Source organism: Mesoplodon bidens (assembly GCF_964165515.1).
Source record: "Mesoplodon bidens genome assembly, chromosome: 1".
NCBI classification, from domain to species: Eukaryota; Metazoa; Chordata; class Mammalia; order Artiodactyla; family Ziphiidae; genus Mesoplodon; species Mesoplodon bidens.
Genome location: NC_138176.1, coordinates 198,769,095 through 198,784,924, shown reverse-complemented (window position 1 = coordinate 198,784,924; position 15,830 = coordinate 198,769,095). Strand labels below are relative to the sequence as shown.

General features: G+C 42.3%; 1 protein-coding gene across 2 annotated transcripts in view; it reads right to left on the bottom strand.

Moving 5' to 3' along the window:
- ETFDH (electron transfer flavoprotein dehydrogenase) overlaps positions 1-15,830 on the bottom strand; it is a 34,807-nt gene that overhangs the window by 9,956 nt on the left and 9,021 nt on the right. For both annotated transcript variants that reach the window (XM_081250952.1, XM_081250953.1), the window contains exons 2-7: positions 12,540-12,689; positions 11,772-12,001; positions 9,721-9,802; positions 9,157-9,275; positions 6,829-6,906; positions 595-741 (exon numbers count right to left, since the gene is read on the bottom strand). In XM_081250952.1, the coding sequence (XP_081107078.1) occupies positions 595-741; positions 6,829-6,906; positions 9,157-9,275; positions 9,721-9,802; positions 11,772-12,001; positions 12,540-12,689 (806 nt within the window). The remainder of the gene's footprint in view (positions 1-594; positions 742-6,828; positions 6,907-9,156; positions 9,276-9,720; positions 9,803-11,771; positions 12,002-12,539; positions 12,690-15,830) is intronic.

Here is a 15,830-nt window from a genome sequence, read left to right as displayed (position 1 = left end):
ATATAATGAATCTAATTATATATAGAATTTGAAACTTTCTGAGCTTTACCCTAAAAAGATTTTTAACAAAAGAGTTATGATGAAACTTTTACACTAATAGACCTAAGGTTTGGATAAACTGAGAAAATATACAACACTCAGCCTAATTAAATTTTAGGCTGCAGGTCAATATACTATGGCTGAGTGTATATTTCATAAACTAAATTATCTTTACATTATAATTTTGAATAAACAATTCTTGTAGGATGTGGTCATTTTACAAAGAGCATTGGATAACAGGTCAAATCCTATTAGGGCAGATGGCATTACCATGAAAAAAATCAATATCACAAATATTTTCAAATTCAAGACTTCAATCAACATTTGATAAAACAACTAGAACATGCAGACACAATTTAGGTAATAGTGAAATTTGATTAGTAATATTCTCCAGCCCCTTGAAAAATATCCCTAATATTTTCAGTCATTATCAACATTTCAGGTTAATGAAAAATATAACTATAAAATTAAATCAATATTATAAACCACATGACAATACAAATGAATGTAAGCTTCATCTTTTCACATGAAAGTCACAGCGGCAAACTCGAGTACCTCCTTGAGCCCGATCCCGTACGTCTGGGGCTCGCAGTTGGCCCTCAAGTTGAACTTCCTGTACAGCTGCTTGGCCAGGTGTCCGTGGCAGCCCTCTGCAAAAATTGTGACTTTGGCATGTAGTTCCAGTCCCCGCTCAAAAGTTGCCTAAGAAATAGGAACACGTTAAATTGTAATATTTGACAATTTAAAAAATATTCACATTCTGGTCAGTTTTGAATTGATCTATGATTCAGGTATAGAAGAGAAGGTGCAGATATATAATTTTAGTAACAGAACTAAGCACTGTTGAAAGTGGAATCTAATTTAATTTTATAATGTATCTTGTGTCTTTGTCATATTGATTGAATGGTTAAGTTTGTATGAATTTAAAAAAAAATAAAGCATGCTCATCCCCCCATGAAAAATTATCTACAAATGAATGTACAGTGAGAAGTGAAGGCGGGCAGCCGAAATGAGTGAAGGGGGTCAAGCGTGTGGTGATAGATGGTAACCAGGCTTGGGGTGCTCACTACTGTCTAGTGTATACAGATGTCGAATTATAATGCTAGACACCTGAAACTTATATAACTAAAAAAAAATTATTTTTAAGTGAAAGGCCATTTCCCCATTGTTCCTGATTTTCCAGTCCCATGATTTGAAGCAAAAAACACTATTAATAGATTTCTTGTGAATCATGCCAGAAAATTTCCATGAATAAAAAAACTACATAAGTCTACTTATATCTTTCTAACACAAACAGGATCATCCTAAACATACTCTTCAGCTACTTGCTTTTTTCACTTTAATTTTACTTATTCTCTATTGCTGGATATATACTGTAAAACTGAAATTTGTTTTTTCCAAGGGGAAAAAATAAGCTACAATTACAAAGTCTTTCTCTCTCTTTCGCTCTCTGTATTTTTTTTTTTCTTCTTTTTTTTTTTTTTGCCGTACGCAGGCCTCTCACTGTTGTGGCCTCTCCCGTTGCGGAGCACAGGCTCCAGACGCGCAGGCTCAGCGGCCATAGCTCACGGGCCCAGCCGTTCCATGGCAAGTGGGATCTTCCAGGACCGGGGCACGAACCCGTGTCCCCTGCATCGGCAGGTGGACTCTCAACCACTGCGCCACCAGGGAAGCCCATGCTCTCTGTAGTTTGCACTTATATCTGGCACATGGTAGGTACTCAGTAAAGCTCCTGAATAAAGGAATGCAGAATAATAAGGAAAGTCTCTTATGAAATATATATTTCCCGATATTTCTCCATTCATATGTTTACAGGTATTGTGTGTACACAGACACATTCATACAAAAAAATGGTTTATACGGACAAAGCATTTTATAACTGTTTTCACATTATACAATATAAAGTGATTTGCCTAAGGCAATATACACCAAATTAAACATTCATTAAAAAAATTAAGTAATTAATTTTTGGCTGTGTTGGGTCTTCATTGCTGTGCGCGGGCTTTCTCTAGTTGCAGGGAATAAGGGCTGCTCTTCATTGCGGTGCACAGGCTTCTCACTGCGGTGGCTTCTCTTGTTGCAGAGCATGGGCTCTAGGCATGCAGGCTCAGTAGCTGTGGCTCGTGGGCTCAGTAGTTGTGGCTCACAGGCTCTAGAGCACAGGCTCAGTAGTTGTGGCGCATGGGCTTAGTTGCTCCACGGCATGTGGGATCTTCCCAGACCAGGGCTCGAACCCGTGTCCCCTGCACTGGCAGGCAGATTCTTAACCACTGTGCCATCAGGGAAGTCCTAAGCATTCATTTTTAATGCTTGAATAGATTCCTACCTTCTCAATCAGCTCTCAATAACTGGACGTTTAGGTTATTCCAGGCTGTTTCACTATTATAAGCATGGCTCAGATTGATATCCTCGATGCGAAATATTTTCCGTCTAAGTGGTAAGAACTATTTCACTACTGATTTCATACGTTCAGTCACTAGAGAGTCCGAACATCTTTCACGTTTGTTGGTGACTCTGTGTTTCTCTTGTGCAGAGCTCACCAACGTCATATACGTGCACACACGTCCTATAAGTGACTGCGCTCAGTACCTGTGGATTTGTCCCCATCTCCTTCCTCTTACTATACTTCACTCGTCCATAAACCCTGTTAACAGCCTAGCACGCCAAGTTTTACCCAAATATATATACATATGCACCTGTGGACTGAGGTATTTACACAGACACCTCAACTTTTTTGGTTCCTGATTTATTTCACAATGGTAGCATCATATAATACAGACTTTTCTGTGTCTTACTTTTCTCACAATAATACTTCATGGAAACCTTTCCAAGTCACTATGTGGCTCAAATCTTTCTTTTTAATGGCGGGCAGTAGTCCGTGTGGGAACACCGTAGGTTATCCAGCCATTCGGCTAATGGGTAATAGCCATTCACTGTTTCCAGTTTATTTGCGATGATAAGCAATGTCATAAAACATACACCCTGTGTATGTATCCTTACAACACTGGTGCTTTTATTCCTGTAAGCTAGGTTCCCAGTAGTGGCACTGTACAGTCAAAGGGCACACCTACTTTTATTTTACGAGATGTTCCCAGACTGCTTTCCCCAAAGCCTGAACAATTCACAGTTCCACCCACAGCGTATAAGACCCTTTTCCTATTTCTAGCTAGTGACAGTATAACTGTTCCTTTCACGGTTTTGCTAAGTGTAGAGCTGGCTAACTTACTGCTATTTTAATTTGCATCTTCCGGATTACTCTTTTCAGCAACATTTTCTTTTTGATTCAAGAAATATTAACTGAGCACCTCTGGTGTGCCAGGTTGTATGCTAGGCACTGGGGCAGAGATGATAGAAAAACACTGTCCCTTTCCCTGGGGCGAGGCACAGAGGCAGAGCTAAACATAAATAACTATGCGGGCGTGCAAGGACTAAGTGTGACTGTGTGCCGTGAGGAGGGCACGGGCGCTGGCGGAGGGCTGGGAAGCCGGCACGGGAGCCTGGGGCCCAGATAAGAGACATCAGAGGACCTGCCTCCTGGCTAGTGGTTACTGCTCGCCGGGATCTGCTCTTCATTTTGTAGGATTCCGCCCATTTTTCTACTGTGTTCTCTTTTTTCTTGTCAATGTACAAGTGCTCTTTGACATCATGGGTCGTCAAAAATTTCCCCCCGATCTCCTGCTTATCTGCAGACTCACTAGTATTTTTGGTATACAGAAGTGTTTAATTTTTAAATAGTTAAAAAAGGCCTGCCTCTTATAGGTTTTTAATTTCTTGCCTTTATAGGATGGTGTATCTACCCTACACCTAGGTTGTAATTATAACCTAGATTTCTAATTTTTTATTGTTTTAAGAAATCATCAGAATTAAAAAAAAATGAAGGTCTAACCTTTTGCTTCCAGATGGACATGCAGTTTACTCAGCACCACTTATAAAACAACTCAATCTTAATGGACCAAAATATTCCTCTTAGAGGCAATACGCTCCTTAGTGTGCAAGGGGCGGCTCTGGAGCCTCTATTCCAACCCCAGCTCCACTACCTAACAGTGGCCTGACCCTGAGCAAGTTACTTAACCTCCGAAACATGAAAACATCCACATCAGAATTCTGACAGTAAAATGCCTATTAGACCTAAGATTAGAGCTACTGAATGAGCAGCAGGACACAGGATTCTGGGACTCAGGGGAGACGTGTTTCAAGCCCTGTCACTGGATACTCAGAGGACAGGGAGCAGAGGAAAAGCAAGCAAAGGCGGCAGGAGGGGCCATGAAACACCAGGAAAACCAGGAGAAGGTGGTGTGAAAAGCCAGGTCCAGACAGCGTTTCAGGAAGGAAGAAGTTATTCAGCTGTGCCAGCACTGGCCACCAGGGGCCAAGTGAGAGGACAGAGAACTGGGTACCACCAGGCGGAGGTGCTGTGAGCGACGAGAATGTTTCAGTGCAAGAGCAGGAGGAAGCCTAACCACGCCGGGATCAACGGAGCCAATTGGTGGAGCACACAGAATCCATCCCTGCTTCTCCTCATCCTACCGGTCGTATGAAAATAAACTTGCATGGGCTTCCCTGGTGGCGCAGTGGTTAAGAATCCACCTGCCAATGCAGGGGACACGGGTTCGAGCCCTGGTCAGGGAAGATCCCACGTGCCGCGGAACAACTAAGCCCGTGTGCCACAACTACTGAAGCCCGTGCACCTAGAGCCCGTGCTCCACAACAAGAGAAGCCACCGCAATGAGAAGCCCGTGCACCACAACGAAGAGTAGCCCCCGCTCGCTGTAACTAGAGAAAGCCCGCGCACAGCAACGAAGACCCAACACAGCCAAAAATAAATAAATTAAAAAAAGAAAGAAAAAGAAATTTACAAACTCAAATTACTGAGACTCCAGTATACTCTTCTATGCTTTTATATCTATATAAATACAATATATGAGTGTTTTTACAACTACAAAGCACAAGACACAAAAATATACATTTGAACAAATATCCTGACAATACACACACAAAAAGAACTATCAGAATGGTAGAATTTGCGTGCTTCAATGTTATTGTAATATTAAATATGGACATTTTTAAAGAATAAAATGCAATTTATAATCAAATGATCATAATACAGAAAAGAATAGCCGTAACACAGGAAAGAATATAGGAAAGACATTATCCTTTTATCATCACTGAGTTCCCTTAAGCCTGAGCTCCCTTACTGAGTTCATGATTCCTCTCCATCCAGAACTCTGTTCCCTTTCTGTGCCCTCTGACCTCATCCTGTGCTCACTCAACACCAGTCAACTAGAGTCCGATGACTACAATGGCTGTCACTGATAACATAGTCACTGTACTAAAATGGCTCTTGTAGATCTCATCACTAACGTACAAACTCAGGCTGTTTCTCCAGGGCAAGATGAGCCCAGAGACCCCTGAGGCGTGGACCACCCAGCCAGAGCGTCGTCAACCAGAGACACCCTGACCCCCGAAACAGAGTAAGACGTGTCACGAGATGATGATTCTTCCCAGCTTCTTTATTCTTCTGCTTTAAAACACCCCGAACCCGAAGACCAGGCTGCAGTGGATCTGAGAGGCTTGTCTCACACCCCCTTGCTGGGCGCCCTGCAATGAACTTACTTTGTTGCAAACTCCTGCTATCAGAGTCTGGCCTGTGCTGAGGGTACATGTCACACCATAAGAAGCAGGATGAGATAACAGGTGTTTCAAACCTGGCTATGCATCAGAATCCCTGGGGCTTGATACAAGACAGCTTCTTGGGCCCTGCCACAGGGTAGGCTGAGCCCCAAGGCCTCATGTGATTCTGGTGTAGCCAGCCAGGCCACTAGGAGAACGACGATGCAGGTAAGATTCAGAGCTTTGGCACTTGCTAATCTCTATGCAGGAAGGAGTGAAAAGCAGGAATCATCTGCTGGAGGAGACTTAGACTACATGCCCAGCTCTGTTCTAGAATGGCAGAGAGGACTAACTAGGAGTTGACAAATCTCTACTGAGGCCCCGGCACTGCCTGGCACTATGCTAGCTCTGGAGTAACCCTCCATGATCTCTACCTTCACGGAGGATCTACTCTAGTTGAGAAATTAAGACAATCAACAAATAAACATGAACAGGCAAGTTAATTTATCAAGATGTTAATTTGTGTTTTGTTCTTGTTATCATAGGAAAGCAAGGTATTTTTTTTCCTTGTCCTTTCCAAGGGATCTTACAGAGTGTGAGATCCATGTCTTAGGAGCTCTTCTTTTACAAATGCAAAAATAACAAGTTGTGAAAACCAGAAGGCCATCAAAGCTTATTTTGAAAGAGATGAAGGCAATCAGTTTTGCATTTACCAAAAGATGTCAAAATCCTGTCAAAGACTCCATCAGCATTACTGACAGTAATAATGCAAATGACTCTTGTCCACAGAAGTGGAAACTGTGGAGGTGGCCCAGCCGCTGACCCATGTGTGCATGGTTTTTCATTCTCCTTGAACTGGTTGTAATATCTTACTGATTCCCTCATTAATTAATGAGTGAAATAAAATTTTTGACCCATGTTTGTTTGATATTTGTATGTCATGTTTTTTCTTTTAAGAAAATTATTGTTAAACATGTTATATCTACTTGCCTAAATTATGGTTAGTTCAAAGATGTTTCTCTATTTTTTAATAATGAGAAAAATTCCACATTAATAACTAATGTTCTAACATGCACTTAATTAATGTGCAGTTTGTAGCAAGACTAAATTATTGCGTGTGAGTTGATTCTTTCTCTTTCACTGTCAGTTTGTGAAGCGCAGAACTGTTCACGTGCATACCTTGGGCGCACCATCCTTCTGTATCCCTACGTCATTGGTGGCAATTCCTTTCACGCTACCGTCTTCATGAAAAAGGACCTAGAATGAAAACACATTTGTTTATCACATAGGGATTCACAACTGCTTGCAAAGAAACAATAAACAGCCTTCGATTTTTAGAAGGTGAGCTTGTTCTCAAGGTTATAGAGACAAAGGCTTAAGAACGTTCTGGCAAAAAAGGCGATGTGCTTCTAAGCTACTCCCTTCTAGACAGAACACAGCTCAAACAGCTGGAAATGAAGGAAACGCCCCAACCTGGTGAGGAAGAACAGGGGGAGCTGCCAGAGGACAACCAAGTAGCCGGGAAGATGCAGCGGGAAGCCCTCTGCCGAGTTCAGGGGTCAAAGGCATGTACACAGAACTTGGGGTCAGCGCCCGTGACAGGCTGGGCCATCAGGTGGGCGGCTGAGGACAGTGTCGGGAAAGTCTCTGTCTCCAGTGAGCCCAGACCTCAAAACCAAAAGACCAAACAACAAGACAAAACAGAGAGGGGCTGAAGGCAGCCCAAGGGTGATTGAAGTTTATTTCTGGATCACAAAGAAGAGGGAAAACTGGTCAAAGGTATGATTCTGAAGATGAGAAATAACAATTCTCTCTCTTATTTGGTTTCTGTTTCCTCCGGAGGAAAATGCTCTTTGGACAGGAAAGAACAAACTGTACACTAGAACCTCACAGCAGAGAGCACGGGAGAGGAAAGGCGGAACAAGAACCAGCAGCAGTGGATGTGACATCTTGAAAACAAATCCACAGTAGTATGTGACTATGGCCTGGACCCGAAGACGGCCTTGGTGTACAAAACCTGGGGAGGAGAGGAGAGCTGCAAGGGACCAGAGAGAGACAGAGAGAGACACGGAGGGAGAAAGAGCGCATGCAAGCGGGCATGTGTGCAGATACACTCAAAAAGTGAAAATCATGGATGCTACAAAACACCTACTTGGGACTTTGATTCCTGTCGAACACAGTTTAATTGGATGAAATGCAAAACCAAATGCATGTGCGTGAACTGGGAAACCAGAAATCAGTAGTGGTAAGTGTAATGCAGGGACCATGTGTTTTATTTGGTTTATATACTGTAAAGGTAAAAACGAAGTTTTTCAATTTTCGCTTGTGCCAAAAACAAGAGAACTCCCTCTCCCATCCAGATTTTTTTAAGCATTTCCTTTAGAAAACTTAACTGTAAACCCTTTCTCTGTCTCTCTTAGATATATGGGAGTCATGTTAAAAGCGAAGTAAGACTCCTGCCAGGTCTGTATCTCAGCAATGTGTTTCTTGAGTACTCGGGGACACACCTGAGATGTGACCATGGAGGAGGATGGTGGCCGGTCTCCCTCTCTCTGGGGGAAGAGTCTGGGCTCTGTGATGGCCTCCGCGTTGTCACTTCCCGCTTGTCACAAAGATACAGGACGCTTTATTTGTCCTTTGGATAGAGACGATTAACGTGCATGTAATGGACTGTATCTGCCTGACTCTGTAAAAGGGTGAGATTTCTTTCTGTTTTGGCGACCTCCCTAGCAGATGGCCTGTAGCTGCACTGTAGTCTTGGCAAGAAAAAAACTGTTTCATTCTTGTTTATAATATGTAGAGGTGATTTTTCTGGGCTGGCAGGAGATTTTATTTTTAATAATTTCCCCAACAGTATTCAGTGAGAAGCTACAGTCCGATGTGGCTGCCCAAAGAGTTATTTTGAGGAAATTACTAGAAGAACAGTTTCCAGAATGAAGAGGGGAATGGCCCTGCTGTACAGCAGGCTTGAAGTAGTGCAGACATTCTGGGTGCCACTTAGAAAGGGAATAAAAAGGGAATGCGGTCAGAGGAGGGCAAGGAGAATACTGAAGGGACTCAAAGTGTAACATGGTGGCTTTAAGAACGGAGACTATTTAAGTGGGAAGAGAAAAACCACCTGCGAAGGTGGGGAAGGAGAGCAGGGCATAGTTATAACTGGAGAGTGCTCCCTGGAGGAGGGAACAGATTTGTTCCACACAGTATAAAACAGTAAATAAACGTCTCCTCAACTTAAGGAAGAGAGTATCACCAACAAACCAAACATTGGAGATATTTTTTCATCCTTGAAGGTGTTCAGTCCTAAGCTGGACAGTCACATGATGTGGTGACAAGGACTTCCAGTACTCTTTGGGTGAGATCTTGCTAAGATTTCTTCTGATCTTGCAATTCTAAAATCCTACGGCTTTTTGAAAATATACATCTATTTACCTCTGTACCCATCTTGGTTGCTTTTCAGAAGAAACAGAGACCGTGTCCTATAAGCACTAAGAACAGGGCCGCACCAACCTCTGCAGCCGCGTAGCCGGGGTACACTTCCACGCCCAGGGCTTCCGCCTGCTCTCCCATCCAGCTCACCAGATGTCCCAGGCGCACAATGTAATTGCCATGGTTGTTCATTGGGAGACCTACAGATACAGGCTTGGTTTAGAGTTCTGACTTTTTATGGGTAAAACATCTCAAAAACAGAAACACTTAATTTAGAAATTCTAATCAATGTCTAATTTCTACATAAATACACATGCATCATCTTATGGCCATAAGTTCAATTTATTTTCTAACAATTCTGGTCTAGAGTTCAAATTATTACATTGAAAACGACATTACAGACTAAATTAAAAATTCCTGGTTGCCTTACAAGACTATCTCAATTCTTCTGGACTGGAAGACAAAAGCACTGGGCTCTAGGCCTGCTTTCTTCCCCACAAGCTAGCTGTGAAATTTTTGGTTAAGTCCTTCGAGTCTCTGGGCCTTAGTTTTCTCATCTGTAAAAGGAAGGGATTCCACCCGATGAAATGTAGCTCCTTCCAGCTGTGGAATTCTGTAAGTCTACGAGTATTTATCATTCCTCACCTGGGAGAACTGGCACAGGAATTCTATATTTCTTTGTCAAAATTCCAAATCTATCTTCTGTTACGGGAGTGTTAAGTGGAGCCTGGAAAGAAAAGGAGGAGAGAAAAGGACTTTAGTTCATATTTGTGAGGTAAATACAAATCATAAACTACTGTGTCAAAAAGGAAAGGGAACTATCCTCACTTTTCTTCCATCACTTCCTTTGGAGAACTTGACACCAGTAAACCCTTTGTCTCTTTGAGATGCATGGGAATCTTTTTAAACCTAAATAAGCCAGTTGGCATCCCAGGAATATCTTTGCTGGGGGCCTTGGAGCCACCTTTGAAAGTGAACATCAGGGGGGCTGTCTTCCTGTCTCCCTAACTCTGTGGGAGGTGCCTAGGCACCTGCTGTAACTTCCTGCTCCATGGAAAGAGAAGAGTTTTAGTTTTCCTCTGGATAAAGGCAATTAACAGGTATGGAAGGGATTGGATCTGCCTGGCTACATAAGGCTTTGATGTGAAAAACTTTTTCTATTAGAATTGATATTGTGTCAATAATAATTCAGTGATACCTATTTTTGATATAACATTGAAGACAGCAAGTTAATTAGGCATAGTTATAGCCTTTCTGGTTCCAAGGAGCTCACTACTTTAGAAAGAAGAGTGTCGTCCCTTGTGCAAAGCCCCAGGTCAGCAAACCCAGCCCTGACCTTAACCTCAATCAGTTCCGGCCTCTACAAGGAATGTAACCTTACCCGCCAGCCTCTCCACCAGTCCTCGTGAGGCACCACATGCAGCCTCGCCTGGGAGGCGACAGTGCCTGAACTAACCCTTCCCCCCTCCTTTTTAAAAAAATTGTAGAGTCCTAACCACTGGACTGCCAGGGAATACCCTGAAATAACCCTTTTGCTTATGACTTCTGTGCCCCACCCCCTTTCTGCCTGTCAAACCCTTTCCTCTTCTGCTGCTCCTTGGAGCTCCCTTCTGTTTGCTAGATGGGATGCTGCCCAGAATCACTGAATAAAGTCAATTTGATCTTTAAATTTACTCAGATGAATTTTGTTTTTTTAACAATCTTTACAGAGTATGTTCACAGATACAAAATATTCTAACACTGAATACCTTGAACAGGCGTAATAAAACCCATCTTACAGGGCTTCCCTGGTGGCACAGTGGTTAAGAATCTGCCTGCCAATGCAGGGGACACGGGTTTGAGCCCTGGTCTGGGGAGATCCCACATGCCGCGGAGCAACTAAGCCCATGTGCCACAAGTACTGAGCCTGTGCTCTAGAGCCCGTGAGCCACAACTACTGAGCCCGCGTGCCACAACTACTGAAGCCCGTGTGCCTAGAGCCCATGCTCTGCAACAAGAGAAGCCACCACAGTGAGAAGCCCGTGCACCGCAACAAAGAGCAGCCACTGCTCGCCGCAACTAGAGAAAGCCCACGTGCAGCAATGAAGACCCAATGCAGCCAAAAATAAAGCAACAACAAAGAAAACCCCATCTTACAGAAGAAAAAAACTGAGATGCACAGAGTACAATATTTTAACCAAGGTCATACAAATGACGACTGCAGTAAAACTAGCACTTGATTCTCTGTGTATCATACCAGTGACTTTTCTGCTTATGTTATAAGGGGTCTTATTAATGTATTTCCTTAGAAAATTAGATTAAATTATCCTCCTTGGCTTTAGATACTGCAATGTCCCAGGAAAGTTATAGAACACTTTATTAAGAACAATGATATAAACACCCATGGAACAAGTTAGGAAATACCCTCAAAATCAAAAAGCTATATTTATTCAAAGATCTTCTCAAGATAATACCCTCTCATAAATCCAGTACACAGATGCTATGTGCAGAAGGCATTAAATAAAGATGAGTTAATAGCTAAAAATTTTAACTATATTTGATATGATTCAAATTTTTTGGCCCTTTTAATATTAAAAACCTATCTACAAGTATCCTCTAAGAGACAGAACTGGGTGAAAAGGTTTTCCACATTCCTCTCATTTGGAAATAGAGATGCAATAAAGACGAGACTGGGTATAAAAAACTACTTTTCATACTCCCTTCTCCTTCCAGTCTGGGAACAGCTCTTGGAGAGCTCGTGGATCCAGGCAAGCCCCCGAGAGTGTGTGCATGCCTATCTGAGCAGCTTTCTCCACCAGACACACGCGGATGTCCTTCTCGTGCTGGGCCGCCAGCTGCTTGAGCCGAGCAGCTGCTGAGAGCCCCGCAGGGCCGGCACCCACGATTACCACGTCTGCCTCATCTGTAAACCGCTCCATGTTCACCCCTGGAGGGGAGAGGGTTTAAACATATGTAACATCTGTAACTCCATTTCTGCTTTGCGAAGAAGTTCATTTGTACCATTTTTTTAGATTCCACTCACTTTGCTGTAAGGCAGAAAGTAACACAACACCGTAAATCAACTATACTCCAAAAAAACCCACATATCAATTCTGGGATGACTACTACCTGATAAAATTACAGGCTGGGTTACAAGTACCCACTATCCTTTAGAGCATTATTTATAGAAATAACCCCTCTGCTTCCCATGAGAATTATACTAAGTCCATTACTGTCTTAGTTTATTGTTCTCTTAGGTTCTGTTTGAGGACGTATCTTATTTTAGCTTCCATAAACCAACTTTTATTACTGAGAAAGTTTGCAAGCGTTTGCTTATCTAAATATTAATATGTAACAGATTTTGTAAAGTTATAAAATATTATTAGATGATTTTACACTATCATGAAAAATATAGTATTTACCTCCAAAAAATGATACAAACTGTCTAGAAAAGTCTCAACAATTTTACAGAAACGATTACTTACCTTCCCATCGCTTGTCCTTATCCCGGGGATGAACAGTATAGTGGGTAGTGATTCGAGGTACAGCAGAAGTTGAAGACCATCTTGTAGCACACAGAGGTAGATAATTTTTCTTAATTTGTAAGGCATGAAAGCACTGGTATGCTGGGTATGCTGCACAAAAATCATGGACAGTATTATTTTTCTAATTAGCTTTTCTCAGGAGTAGATTGAAAAAAAAATTTTTTAAAGCAAAAACAAAAAAATCTACAATTGGGGATCAGATCTGGCTTCTGTTTGATTTTCTGTTAATTACCCTAAACCCTTAAACAGATCACTTAACTGCTTTAGATTTCAGTTTCCTCATTCAAAAAAGTAAAGGGCTACCAAGTGATCACTAAGGGACCATCTTTTTTTGTTTTGGGCCGTACCACGCAGCTTGCGGCATCTTAAGTTTCCCAACCAGGGACTGAAACCAGGGTCACGGCAGTGAAAGCGCTGAATCCTCACCACTGGACCGCCAAGGAACTCCCCCACTGAGGTACCACCTTGACCTGAAATTGTATGAGTCCACGTGATGCCTTCTCTTTGGAAACATGTATATCTTCTGGACACATTAACACTGTGGACTGTCAGTGAATAGTTACATCTATGCTGCAGAGCCCTTAGCTGTGAATTGTCTCTTTCCTAGGTGAATAATTCAGCTGGCTTTTCCTCAGAAAGCAGTGTTTTCAAATTATAATATTTTTAAAGTATCTAATAAACTCATTTATTCAATTTACCTCATGTCAAGCTTCATCTATAAATAGGATGACCATATAACTTATCACCTAAACTGGATACTTTTAAAGTAATAAGGGGCAGTACTAATGGTTATGCCGGGACAAGGTGGCAAACTGCGTTTTATGGTCAGCTTCCTTTTAAATTAAGTGGACTCTGCCATATAGCAGCATCTTCTGAGAGCCTCAAAAACGTATCTGTTCTCTGAGTTAGCAAATAGGATTTTATAGAAATAAACAGAAGTGTGCAAAGATTTATCTGCAAGAATGTTCATTAAACCTCTGTTGTCCTTAAACCTTCACCTCTATCTCCTCCCTCCCTTACCTGAAACCAAGCACATCAAACCTCACAGAAAGACAGAAGCAATTAGCTGGGAACTGTCTCAATTCCTGGCAAGAACCTCTAATGTAATATGCATTGTGTCTGTCCTTTGTCCATTCTCTCAGGTTATAATAAAGAGATGTCTTTTCTCCTTACTTAGAGTAATCCTTCCACCTGGATGACGAGGCTAACCCTCCCCATCTTCTTAGAGACACTCCTAGGTCAAAGACCCCCCCCCCCCAACTCCTGTATCTTCAATTTCTCACTCCCTTCTCTGGTACTCCTCTCCATGGCAATCCTTCCCTTAATAAAAGAAGGGCAGAGAATCCTCCCTTGGGAATAGGCCTGAAAGATACAAAAACTTATATTTGTAGCTTAAATAATTAAAAGTCTGTTATGGGAGAAGGGATGGAATAATCAAAGGAACAGAATAAAGAGTTTAGAAATAGACGGAGTACACTTAAGGATCTGTCATATGATAAAGACACCATTTCAAATAAGGAAGAAGAGACAGCTCCTCATTAAATGGTCACAGACAGGTAGAAAATTTGGAAAAAAGTATACTTCTCTCCTTATATGAAAATGAATTCCATTTGATCAATGATTTTAACAGGAAAAGTCAAAGTATAAAAGTTTATGGTGACGACTTCCCTGGTGGCACAGTGGTTAAGAATCCGCCTGCCAATGCAGGGGACACGGGTTTGAGCCCTGGTCCGGGAAGATCCCGCATGCCACGGAGCAACTAAGCCCGTGAGCCACAACTACTGAGCCTGCACTCTAGAGCCCGCATGCCACAACTACTGAGCCCGTGTGCCACAACTAAGCCCATGGGCCTAGAGCCCATGCTCCGCAACAAGAGAAGACACAGCAATGAGAAGCCCGTGCACCACAACGAAGAGTAGCCCCCGCTCACCACAACTAGAGAAAGCCCGCACACAGCAACGAAGACCCAACGCAGCCAAAAATAAATAAATAAATAAATTTAAAAAAAGATTATGGTGATAGATCCACAAATTATTTGATTCTCTGCTTTTGAGTATGGGCTGAACTTAGGGATTAGCTTCCAACAAGTAGAGTGTGGCAGGGAAAAATACTAGCTTTACAGTGGAGAAATATGACAGACACTTTACCCAAGTGATCAAGTTTACCATTACCAGCAATAAGACATACAGGCATCACATGATGTAATGTGATGAGAAGGGCTCCTCATCTCTGTGCTATGCCTCTCCCAAATCCACAACGTTAGTCTAATCAAGAGAAAGCACCAGACAGACTCGGATCGAGGGACCTCCTACAAAATGCCTGACCAGTCCACACTGCAAGTGCCAGGTCATGAGAGACAAGAAAAGACAGTGGAATTACCACACTGAAGTAGACGTGATATGAGAAGACGTGACAGCTGAAGCAATGTGGGGTCCTGGATAGAAAAGGATCTGAATAAAGTCTGTAGTTTAGTTAACAGTACTGCACCAACGTTAATTTCTTACTAATTGTTCTACGGATACGAAGTTAAGCTCGGTGAAGGGTGTATGGGAAACTCCTCATGCTATCTCAAAAAAAAAAAAAAAAGGGTGTGTAAATATTTGTGACCTTGGATTAGGCAATGGCTTCTTAGCTATGACACCAAAAGCACAAGCAACAAAAAAGAAAACAGATACACTGTCCTTCACAAAAATGATAACTTTTTGTTTTTATAAGATACCAACAAGAAAGGGCAAAGATAACCCATGGAAGGGGAGAAAGTATCTGCACGTCATATATCTGATAAGGGACTTGTATCTGGCATATATATAGAACTCATTTCTAATAATAAAAAGACAAATAATCCAATTAAAAACACACAAAGAGGGCTTCCCTGGTGGCGCAGTGGTTGAGAGTCCGCCTGCCGATGCAGGGGACACGGGTTCGTGCCCCTATCCCGGAAGATCCCACATGCCGCGCAGCGGCTGGGCCCGCGAGCCATGGCCGCGGAGCCTGTGTGTCCGGAGCCTGTGCTCCGCAGCGGGAGAGGCCACAACAGTGAGAGGCCCGCGTACAGCAAAAAAACAAAAAAAAACAAAAAAAAACAAAACAAAACAAAAAAAAAACACACAAAGAATCTGAATAGATGTTTCTCCAAAGGAGATAAACAAATGTCCAATAAGCACATGAAAAGATACTCAATATCATTAAACATCAGAGAAATACAAATCAAAACCACAACACGATACCACT